The sequence below is a fragment of the Aethalodelphis obliquidens genome, unplaced genomic scaffold (assembly GCF_003676395.1).
Source record: "Aethalodelphis obliquidens isolate GAN/ISIS:26980383/991018 unplaced genomic scaffold, ASM367639v1 scaffold44, whole genome shotgun sequence".
Taxonomy (NCBI): domain Eukaryota; kingdom Metazoa; phylum Chordata; class Mammalia; order Artiodactyla; family Delphinidae; genus Aethalodelphis; species Aethalodelphis obliquidens.
In genome coordinates, this window is record NW_020837988.1 from 9,261,753 (window position 1) to 9,273,290 (window position 11,538).

The following is an 11,538-nucleotide window of genomic DNA, read 5'->3' on the forward strand; positions in this document are numbered from 1 at the left end:
GCGCGCCGGAAGCGGAAGCGGCGAGTCTCCATGGCGGCGGCGGCTACGGCGGCGGCGGGGCCGGTGTTCTGGAGGCGGCTGCTGGGCCTCCTGCCTGGCCGCCCTGGGCTGGCCGCTCTCCTGGGGCGCCTGTCCGACCGACTCGGCAGGAACCGGGACCGCCGGCGCAGGAGGTGAGAGAGCGGTGGGGCTGAGGGCGTGCCCGGCCCCGACCCTCATTCCGCGCTCCCGGCGTCGCGGTGAGCTCTCCGTGTCCCCGCGCGCGGGCCCGCCCGGCCCCCGCAGTCCCGCCTCGCCGCCGGCCTTCCCGGGGTGGGGGACCCCTCCCGAAGTCGGTCGGGCCGGCCCGGGGCTGAGGGGGGCGAGCCCGGCCTCCGGCCTCCGGCCTCGTACGGTGGAGCGAAGGGGCTGTGTGTGCACACCCGGGGCGGGGGGATGAGTTCGTGCGTTGCTTTGGGCCCCGGGGTGTGTGTGTTGGAGAGTCTTCGCGAGAGACACTGTTTGGGTCCGGAGGGGTCTTTTCCTTAAGTAATCCTAGCTGCGAGGTGACTTGACGGGAGTGAATCAGCCCTGCTGGGATTCTGTGCCTGCAGCATTTCTCACATCCTGCCAGAGAGGGCTGTGAAGCAATCCTGAGTCAGGAACACTCAGGCCAGGGAAGAGGAACCACTTGAAACCCCTTTTACCCTTTGCAAAGGGCCTGTGTTCTGGAAAAGTACTGAAGTGAGTTATGGAAATAGTGAAGTAGGCTTTGAAGCAGTTCGTTCAGGCAGTGGTCTATCGAAGTAAACATTTGCCAAGTACATGCTGACCTAAGAGGCCTGCTGCTGTTGCTAATATTAAAAAAAAAAAAAAAAAAAAAAAGACTTATGTGCAAGTAGTTTTCTTGTTGGAGAGACTCGAGCCTTACGCTTGTTTCTTAAGAAAAAAAATCTTGGAACTGCGTCTTTTTGCAGAGTTTGCGCCTTAGATTTTTATCTGCTACTAGGGTGAGATGTGACCTTCTGGCCTTTGGTAGAGAGATCTGTGGTCCAGTCATGTGTGCTGATTCTAGGTATGGAAAGGAACTTGCTTCTTATTGGGTTACTTTGGAAGATTTTCAGCAAAAATTCAGGTTTCACTTAGGGGAACTTTTTGTGATAGAATCAGCCCAGGACGGAACTCTTGGAAGCTTACTGATCAGAACGGCTTTAAGTTTCACATCAGTGAACCCGGTGGGAGTGGGGTGTAGAAGAGGTGGCCTCTGTTCTCTGTAATTGGTGCTTAGCAAAGACCTGTTTATTCCAGTGGGTAGTGAAGTCAGATGACTTCTACGTCCTGGTATCAAACCACTGAGAAATTTGGTTTAAAGTTTCAAAAAATGTTCTCAAGGACGAGATGTTTAGGCCATTTTGTCATTTCCCTTGTATGTATTTAAACTATACAGAAAAGTACTTCATGATTAATCACTGTTTAACATTGGAGCTGATTACTAAAGGCTGTTGGGGCAATCGCCACAAATTCTTTTAAGAAAGACATTTCTCTTGAGTGTTTTTCTGCAGGGGGGGAGGGCAGTGTGGCCGTGGGGATAGTCTACATTGACTTCTTAAAAGTCTTTTTTGTAAATAGCATTAGTGGATGCAGGACTTGTGGCTCCATATTTCTTCTTGATTAAGTTGGTTAAGGCTGTGGGTCAAAAATTAAACCAGGAACTCAGTTAAATCACAGACATAGAAACACAAATGTCAGATATTTGCGTCTTTTACTCCTTGGAGGTGATGCCTATGCTAGGACGGAGGATAAATGTTTTGAGCAGTATTACTACAGTACTGTGGGGTTCTGACCCTTTCTTTGCCTTATTTGGTTTGCAGATGTTTTCTGCTTCTCTGTGGCCTGGCTGTTTGGGGTTACTCATGTCTGTATGGCCGCTCACCTCCAGTGGCTGCTGACTTTCGTTTCTTCTCTATTGTTCAGTTGCACCAACCAATTCCTCATTCCCCGAATGATGTGGTTTCTTGTAACTCTGATCATTGATTCATTGATAATAGTTCTGTGTAGCCATGAACTTATTTTAGATTTTAGCTTGCCAGTCTGACTCAACTGTTGGAGTGCCTGGTGAATCCTCGTGACTAGCAAGGGGAGTGGTGAGAGGGAACAGTTCTTTACTGCAGTGGTTTCCTTTCAATTATAGAGACAGCCATAGTGACAGAGAACTCTATTTAAAATTAATTCTAGGGGCTTCCCTGGTGGAGCAGTAGTTAAGTATCTGCCTGCCAATTCAGGGGACACGGGTTCGAGCCCTGGTCTGGGAAGATCCCACATGCCGCGGGGCACCTAAACCCGTGTGCCACAGCTACTGAGCCTGCGCTCTAGAGCCCGTGAGCCACAACTGCTGAGCCCGTGCACCACGACTACTGAAGCCCGCGCACCTAGAGCCCATGCTGCAACAAGAGAAGCCACGGCAATGAGACTCCCGTGCACCGCAACAAAGAGTAGTCCCCCGCTCACTGCAACTAGAGAGAGCCCGCGTGCAGCAACAAAGGCCCAAAGCAGCCATAAATTAATCAATTAAAAAAAATTACTTCTAATTAGTGATTTGGAAATACTGCTGTTTTTTCTTAAGCAGGCATCTGACTCATTACCGTGGACAGCTGGATTCATTCACTCATTCAGCATGCGTGTATAGAGCACAGCTGTGCTGTGCTAGGTACCAAGGGAACATACATAGTCCCACCTTCATGGTGCTCAGACCCATAAACAGACAATAGTAAAGTAAGGTAGGAAAGGTCATGGCAGCACTAAGGCACACCTGGAAGTCACAGAAGGCTCCCGGGCGGTGATGATCTTGGAGCTGTGTTTTGGAGGCGTGTAGGAGTAGGCTAGGTGAGGAAGTGGGGAGCCAGTGTTCAAGGAAGGATAGTGAGTGATGTAGGTTGATGGTGGCAGCGGCGGTCTAGGCCTGAGGGGGTGGGGCTTGTATGAAGTCATGGACAGTGGGAAGAGAAGAGAGGGCTGGACTGGAATCAGCTCTGGTGGGGGTGTGTAGCGGGGTGCTGAGGAGGTAGCTCATGTTTCTGACTTGGGTGACTACATGGATGGTGGCATGCTTCACTAAAACAGGGAGCGAGAAAGAGGACCAAGTTTGGGGGATGACGATAAGGTGAGTTCAGGGCATGTCCATTCGTATCCAGGTGGGTCCAAGTGGAGGCGCTCACTGTTCAGGTGAAGGGCGGGTCCGGCGCTCAGGCGAGGAAGACAGAAACTTCAGGTAGTTTCTTGGAGTCATCAGACTACACAGAATTGACTTGTTATTTGGGGTATGAGACCTGGTGGAAAATGTGTCAAGAGGGCGTTAGTTCCTAACTGAGTTTGCTGCCATACAAGGAAATATTTTCTCTGTGGTCTCCTTTTTCTTTTTTTAAAAACTATTTTCAATTTGAGCTATGTGTGCAGAAAAGTCTTTATTTTTGAAACCCAAGTTCTATTTTCTTTATTTTAGGTGTGTGTATGTGTGTGTGTGTGTGTATGTGTGTGTGTATTTGTGTGTATGTGTGTGTGTGGGGTGGTGGTGGGGTGTCCTAACTTTCCCGAGTGTAAGAGGGAAACATAACCAGCAAACTGTTCTTTTTATTAGGCTTCCTTACCTTGTAATGCCAGCTCAACATACTCTTATTCTACTTCTTAGTGGTTTCTACTCTGAGGGACCACCAGGTTTCCAGAAATTACTTTTTCTCTGAGTTTTCTGATGCTGGGACCCAGTCCTCCTTATTCATTAGAGTTCAGTAGCGCCACCTCTTGTATTATAGCAGTAGAATGGGTGGGAGGGGGGATATTTAGAATCAAAGCATGATTTCCCCAAATAATTCAAATTTGATCTTGCAGAGAATTAAAATAAGATTTGCAGCTGACTGACTTGTAAATTGTAGCTTTATTAGGTTCATATTGACCTGAGTACCCTCTGAGCACATTGCTGCTGCTGCTGAAGTAGGCTGGTCAGTCAGCTGTGTGCTCATAGATAGAAACTAGCCTGGGATTGAAGCGGTCTGATAGATAATTCCCTTGTAAACACGTGATCCGAGTAATGTAAATTACTCGTTTTCACTGCCGGGAAGTCAGGCTGGTTGCAGCAGTTTGGATTAGTAGAACGTGTGAGTGGTTCTCGGCAGGCACTTGGCTATGCCTGGTGCCTTTGGCTACGGAGGTGTGTTGTGGGTTATAAGTATATGTTAGGTTTCTAGCCCCTCGATGTAATCGACTTTCTTTTGGACAAGCCAAGAGGAGAGTCAGCGTGTTGCCACATGCTGGCAGCCCCGGCCTCGTGCTGGCCTTGAGGGAGCAGCCATTGGTCTTCTGTGACCTACGGGAATTCACACTCATTTCCCTTACTTGGGTTTAGGTCTTGCGTTAGTCAGGAAGGGCTGCCTGCTGCTGGGGCTGCAGGAAGTTTCGTCCTTTCGTGTAGTTTTTCGAGCCTTTTTCAGGAAGTGTTATGACTTGGTCTTTTCTCATCACTTCACCTCTTTACGTTTAAATGTGTGTGACGGGGGGAGGGTGGGTTTTTCTTAAAAAGTAGTTTCTGAAAATATTGCAATCCGGAGAGCTCAGTTTCTTTTAAAACCTTCTTTCTTTTTTCGTCGTTTTGTACAGATTTGGGTGGGATACAAACCACAGAGTGTGTACCACGAACCTTATAGTCCCTGGAGAGCTCGTGGACCTTTAGACCATGACCCTGAGTGCAGGACACTTAATTAGTGCCCTGGCGTGGTACAGGGGACAGAACTCTTGTGCTGTCCATGGTGGATTTGTGGTTAGTGTAGGAGATAGTCCTCCGGCATCACCGTTTTCTTCCTTCAAAGCCCTGCAGACCCTGTTTTGAAAAGACGCTAGGAGGTGGGCCTGCTTCCTTGTGTCCCAAAGGGTGGGTGACACCACTGTGGCCCCAGGGGAAGCACCTGTGTCCTCTGAAGCCGTGAGAGCTGTGCGGGGCCTGGTGGAGGTGAAGTGCAGACCCAGGTGGAACTCTCTGGCGTTGCCTTTCCTTAGTAGCGCCTCCACTGCCCCCGTGAGAGCTCGGTTGGACCTCCAGGCGCACTGTTGTGCATCCTGACGAACGGAGAACGCAAGGTGTGGCAGTATTTTTCCATGGAGCACTTGCAGCTTCAGAATGTTTGGTGGAATGGAAGACTCCTGTCTCTGCACACAAAGGAGAAATGCCTTCTCCCGTTTTCTGAAGCTTCCCTTGCACATAGCTGTGTTCGCGGCCTCTCAGCAGCCGTTCTGCTCTCGCTCTTTCGGTTTGACTGGCTACTCTGAACTCAAGTCCCGCTGCGGTCCTGTGCCTCTCATGAGTCGGGTGGGTGCATCGTCCTGTCTAGGGCAGGCTTCTGCTGTCCCTGCTTTAATGGTGGCCCCCGGACCATGGACAAGAGTGTTACTGCATGCTGTTCTTGGTCAAGGCAGTCCAGATATGGATTCCTTTTAGAGATGCTGAGAAGAAACTTCCCTCTCTTCCCCACTGCCCTCCCACTCCATACTCACTGTGTTCTCCTAGCGTCACCCCCCCCCATCCTCTCACCCCATTCCCCCAGGCCCCTCTCCAGGTGGAGGGAGTGGCCCCAGGTCAGGGGTCCTCAGCACTTAGGCCCAGCCCACTCTCCAGCTCAGGGAATTTGTTTGCAAATTTCATAGGAAGCCCTAAATCACCTGGCTGAACCTTTCCCCAGAGTCAGGTGTCTGTGTGGGTGGTGGCTGGAGCCCACCCTTTGGAGAGGATGCTGTCAGTTTCACCTTCAGAATTGTGGGCGGAGGATTGTTTTGCACTGTTGTTGCCGCCTCTGCCACCCGCTGAGGGCTGTAGCAAAGTAGTTAGGCTTGCCTGAGTTCAAGTACCAGGGCGCGTCCCTGATCTGGCCTTAGCTCTGTCCTCCAAACTTCCCTGATGATCCGGAGTAAAGGAGTGAGAGGGCGGCAGAACCTTATTATCTGGCCCCCCAGCCCCTGCCACTTCCTCCTCCCTATAACTAGAAATGGGAGCTCCATGTTATCTAGAAAGAGATGATTCAGGGGAGTGCAGGCCTAGATGTGGAAAATGTGTGTGTGTTTGTTTAGTTCTCTAAATGGTGAGTGTGACAGCCCTGCTTTTTTTGTAGAGTAACCACAGCTCCCTGCCTCCTCCTGTCTCTTGGGGGTTAGGGTTTTGACCCGGGACAGCTGCCTGGAGGGGGAAGTTGCTTGTGCAGGTGGTCGGCCCCTGGAGGCTGGGATTACTGTGCAGCAGGGGCTGTGGCTGGCACGGGGAGAAGTGTTTTCTGAGAAGATTCCCAGGCGTCTGTCATGGAAAGCGGGAACTCACCCCCGTGGGGATCTGGCTGAGATGCACGGAGAACGTGAGCCCCTGCGCTGTCTCCCACGGAGACTGGCTGCTTCTGCCCCGGCCCAGGTGCTGCAGTTAGATTTTGAGTGTCTGGGCTCTGGATGTGGTCTCCCCACCTTTGCCGACCTTGTGGGGCTTTTATAAAACTCTGTGCTCTTTTTCCAAGCACCTTCCTCTTTGGAATGTGAAGTTACCACCTGAGGGTTGGGTCTTCTCCACGATGAATCCCTGAAACCTAATAGGTTTTCAGTTCTTCTCCTGTCTAACAAAAATAAACCTGTCAGTACACAGGTTAAACAGGAAGTAACATAAAAAAGCCCTCAGCAGATCTTGGACTGAGGCCCTGATCTGGACTTGGACTGAAGCTTCCCAGGAGAGCTGCCCGACAGGCCCGCAGCCTGCCCGCGGTGGCCCAAGGCCAAGCCTGTCCTGCCGAGCCCCTCTCCTGGGTGGCAGGGCCTGACCCCCGTACAGTCACTGTGTGTCTTCTCTGGACTGCCTGTTGAGCCCCTCCTGGGTTTTTCTGGCGCTGGTGGGTTTTGGCAGTTCCTGCCTCTTCCCTTTGCTCGCACCTCTCCTCGCCTGGAGCCCCCGCACTTACTGTCTGAATCCCACCGGGCGATCAAAGCCCATTTGGAGGGACGGTGTTGTGAGGCGTCCCCAGCAGCTCAGGCATCAGCAGCTCCCCTTTTTGGTCATTTGAAGCACATCTACCATATGTATATTTTGACCTTTCCTTCATTAGCCTTAGCATTTTCTTTTGTGTTCTTAGATGATTTCAGGTGTGTACGCTTGTGAGGCCACCAGGTTTGTGGGCAGTGGTGCCCAGGCCGGCCGTGCCTCCCCCGTACACCATCAGTGCTCACATGACCACTTGGATTGAGGCCCAGGTTGGCACTTGCCCTCTCCTGGGTTGCTGTGTGCCAAAGAGGTGTTTCCTCATCTTCCTTTTTGGGAGCGGCTCTGAGTCTGTTGGCTCATCTGAAGAACGCGTGGGGACTGACTGCATGGCCTGGGTTGCCGGCGACACCCTGGATACTTTTTATATGGTCTGAGCGATAAGTGCTGTGAGATTGGGAGATCAGTTGATCTTACAGCGCTGTGGGGTTTTCCTCCTCAAACAGACTATGTTTAATTAATGAACATTAGACTTTAGCCCCACTTGGCGGCTTCTCGTTGATAGATTGTTGTGCACCTTTCCCGTTCTCATGCTTTTCCGTTGGACTGAAGGCGCTCCCTCTCCCCTCTGGAAGGTAGCCTTGAGCACAGCAGGAGCATGGCCTCCACTTTGGGGAAATCGAGGTCGCAATCCCTTGTTTACACGTCTAGGCCTTTCATTTGCTGCTTGTTACCCGGGAGCCAGAGGAGACGTGTAGCAAGCTGATGCCCGGGAGTGTGGTCCCCACCTCTGCTCGGAGGCCCATGGTGAACCCTGGCTTCCCAGGGTCCAGACCCGGTGTCTTCCACCCGCTGACTAAACTTTTCTTGGCAATGAGTTGCCGTGACAGCCCGGTGGGCTTTCTGGGAAGCACAGCTGCAGGCCATCTGGCGTGTGTGTAGGGACATTCAGGAACCCTGGGAAGATTCAGCGTTTTATCAGGAGGCAAGTGAATGAAATCATCTTCCTGGAATTTGTGGCCCTTCAGGCCTTGGGGTGTTTAAGCGTCCTTTCCCTAGAGCCCCTCTTGAGGCCGTGGTGAAGGTCGCGCGCTGAAAAGGATTTTCCTGCCGCTCTTTGCTGGAAGTCAGATGAGGGGCTGGTTAGTGTGGGGCTCTGGGTGTGCACTGCCCTCCCCCGGCCCCTGCAGGTGTCTCGTCATCCGGACAAAGATGAGGCTCAGTGGGCAGGGGACTGTTTACTGCGGTCTTGGCCTCAGTGGACGGGAACCAGCCAGAGACTGGGTGTGACCTCTGAGGAGAATGTGTCCAGGGGTGAAGGGGCAGTTGTCGTCACTGCCGGCCCCTCTTGAGGTGACCTCTTCCAGTGCCAGCTTTTCTCTCTGTATCCTAGTATTAAAGAGAAAACTTAATTTTTTCTGGGTCCTTCCTTGAATAAAAGCCCATTTATCTCATCAGTGAGACAACCGGGGGTCTGGGTTGTACTCACCAGCCTGAGACCAGACCTGCCCTTGCAAGCAGCCTTTGGCGGCTTTCTGCGGGTGGGTTCGTTGGGGCCATTAACCAGGCGATGGCTTTTCTGAGTTTACTTGTGGCTGCTCTAAATTTTGAGTTGTTTGGAATCAGCGTAAAGTTTGGGGTTTATCCATAGGCTTTGGCAATTCTTAAGTTGCTCAACTTGTAGGGGCTGAAAAATTCTTTTACAGAGTTTGACTGGGGCTTTCTTAAGATGGTCTAGGAAATCTGAAGTTCGCCCCCCCCCCCCACCCCCCCACCCCGAAAAATTCTTATTTGCCCACAGGAGCTGAGAGAGACTTGTGAGGAAGTATTTGAGAAGTGTGACCCTTTGTATGTCTCTTTTCCCAGGCCACCATGGCTGTTGTTGGCGCCTCTGCTGTCTCCAGCTGTCCCCCATGTCACCTCGCCTCCTTGCTGCCTGTGTCCGGAGGGTGTGCATCGCTTCCAGTGGATCAGAAACCTGGTTCCAGAGTTCGGAGTCTCCAGCTCTCACGTCAGGGTGCTTTCTTCACCTGCAGAGTTTTTTGAGCTCATGAAGGTAAGTTGTGTCTAAGAGAGAGGGTCAGACATGGAATTAGAGGTTTGGGGGCATAAGGTTGGCCGAGTCCTGGGCTGAAGCACCTTGTGTTCTAGACACTTTTGATGGCTGCTCAGCTTATTCCTGCGGGTTCCACCTGTTAGGTTTCCGCTTCACAGATGGCTGAGTTGAGCCGTGATCAGAAGCTCTCCTGGGTGGCTGATGTCTCAGGTGGAGCAGCTCAGAGCTTGCGGGCACTGAGGGTCAGGTCCTAGGTTTTGTTTCTTGTGACAGATTGATTCCCTTCGTTCCGTGTTGGAGATGTAGGCTAGGCGGGAGGTTAGTGAGAGCTTGGGGACCTCAGCAGGCACGTCCCCGCTGAGGACGTCTGGGAGGGAACGAACCTCATTCTGGTTAGGGCATGGCAGACTCCTGCCCCGGCAACGGCTCCAACACACAGTAGCTCCATAGAGTAGATGACGGGAAATGGAGACATAATGACCTGTGGATGGGATTTGATATGTAGGAAGTGGCTGGGAGCCTCTCAATTCAGTGGAGAGTACTTACAGGTAACTGGAAAGTCTGGATGTCTGGTTTTAGGTCTCGTGATCCTGGTTCTTTTCCGTAATTCTGTCTAAAGTTTGTACCTTCTCTCTCTTGGTAGAGATGCTAAACTTCGCATTTGGCGGGGTTCGGCTTTCAATACATTAGTCAGGTGTTCATGCCACGTCTAGTTATTTGTGGTTAAACTGCTCATTGGAATGAAGTAATTAAACGCTAATTAATTTTTAGTTACATGAATTCTGAGTTTGTATTAATTCAGTGATGTTAGAATTAAGGTATGATGCGGTCAGAAGTGCTGGGACATAACAGGAAATATATGTAGATGTTCCTTTTTCTGCACAACAAACTCTAGTTCATTTGAATGCTTGCACATTTTCTCTCCTTTGCCCTGTTGTTCTGTAGATCCACTCTTAGCTTAATTTCCGGCTGGCTCATTCTGGTATGCTGTGTGTGTGTGTGTGTGTGTGTGTGTGTGTGCGCGCGCGCGCACATACATGCATGCATGCTCTCCCCCACTTCCCTACACTGCTTGACTCTCCTGTGTGTCCTTGTTTGTGTAGAACTGATGCTGAGGCTGTTTGCTCTTTACTCCTACTTGGTTCTCTGCTTGGCTTGAAGAAACAGGTTTTTCAAAGGAGGTGGTTCTTAGTGTCCCAATCAACTCCGGGTGAAGGATGGACTGAGTCTCCACATGGGGGTCCCCTGGCCTGGAGGTGAGGCCATGCGGCGCCTGGAGGGACGCGTGAGGGGCTCAGCCCAGCAGGCCAGGAGGAAGCCGAGGCCACCGTTCCCTGCCTTCTGCACTGAGTCATGGGCGGGTTCTCCGGCAAGTTCTGTGTGGAGCGGGATGTGTTTCTTCCTGGGACAGAGTGGCCCGTGTTCCCTGAGAAGAGAGTGCAGCGTGGTTTCTGCCTGGGCCCAGGCCTTCGTGACAGCTGAGCTTGTACCGGAGGACCTGGTGCCGTGGCAAACACTTGCGTAGACTTTTGCTGCCGAACTTGATTGCCTCACACTTCACTTGTTTTCCTCTCCTTCCTGTCTTCATACTCACTTTCCCCACAAGCAACCATCTGAATAAATAACAAAACGAAGGAAACAGCAAACATAGGAAGTTCTTTTGTTTGTTCCTTGCATATAAGCCTTTCCCAGTGGTGTGTTGGTGTGTTTATCTAGTCAAGATGCCCCTCTTCCTCCGTCGACAGTGCAGGCTGTGGGGGCCATGTGGGAAAGCCAGCACGTGTGTGTGTCCTGCCTCCCCGGTGCCCTCGCCAGCTTGCCCTGAGGGTGGTGCTGCCCTTCTGCCTGCTCTTGACCTCCTCTGGGGCCTGGCCGCGCTGGTGAGGGGTCTGGTGTACTCCCATGGCTGGATCAGGTCTAGGGAGAGGATGCTGGCTATTGGAACTGATGCATCATCTTTGAATGTTGGTGTGTTCTGTTTGTGTGTCTAGCTAGGTACCTGTCTGTCTGCATCTCAAAACTGTTGCATGCTTGGGACTTCCCTGGTGGCGCAGTGGTTAAGAATCCGCCTGCCAATGCAGGTGACACGGGTTCGAGCTCTGGTCCGGGAAGATCCCACATGCCGTGGAGCAGCTAAGCCTGTGCTCCACAACTACTGAGCCTGTGCTCTAGAGCTACTGAGCCCGCGTGCCACAACTACTGAAGCCCGCATGCCTAGAGCCCGTGGTCTGTAACAAGAGAAGCCACCGCAATGAGAAGCTCGTGCACCGCAATGAAGAGTAGCCCCCGCTCACCACAACTAGAGAAAGCCCGCGTGCAGCGACGAAGACCCGACACAGCCAAAAATAAACATAAATAAATTTATTTAAAAAAAAATTACATGCTCATTATAAAACCCCAGCTGTGCAGACGGGGCTGGAGTGCAAGTTTGCCCCCGCGCTCCCTCGTCTGGCTCTGCTCCTCGGACACACACACACACACACACACACACACACACACACACACACACACA

General features: G+C 51.7%; 1 protein-coding gene across 10 annotated transcripts in view; it reads left to right on the forward strand.

The window, feature by feature from the left end:
• The window catches only part of PGS1 (phosphatidylglycerophosphate synthase 1), a 44,506-nt gene continuing 32,968 nt past the window's right edge, over positions 1–11,538 (forward strand). For 4 of the 10 annotated variants that reach the window (XR_003427590.1, XR_003427589.1, XM_027080875.1 and 1 more), the window contains exons 1-2: positions 23–173; positions 8,837–9,026. Coding sequence is in view for 7 of the 10 variants with exons in the window: in XM_027080875.1 (XP_026936676.1) it covers positions 31–173; positions 8,837–9,026 (333 nt within the window). In the remaining 3 variants the exon portion in view is untranslated. Of the gene's footprint in view, positions 240–8,836; positions 9,027–9,121; positions 9,269–11,538 lie in introns of those variants that run through there. The other 6 variants (XR_003427588.1, XM_027080873.1, XM_027080874.1 and 3 more) reach the window with 4 other exon arrangements.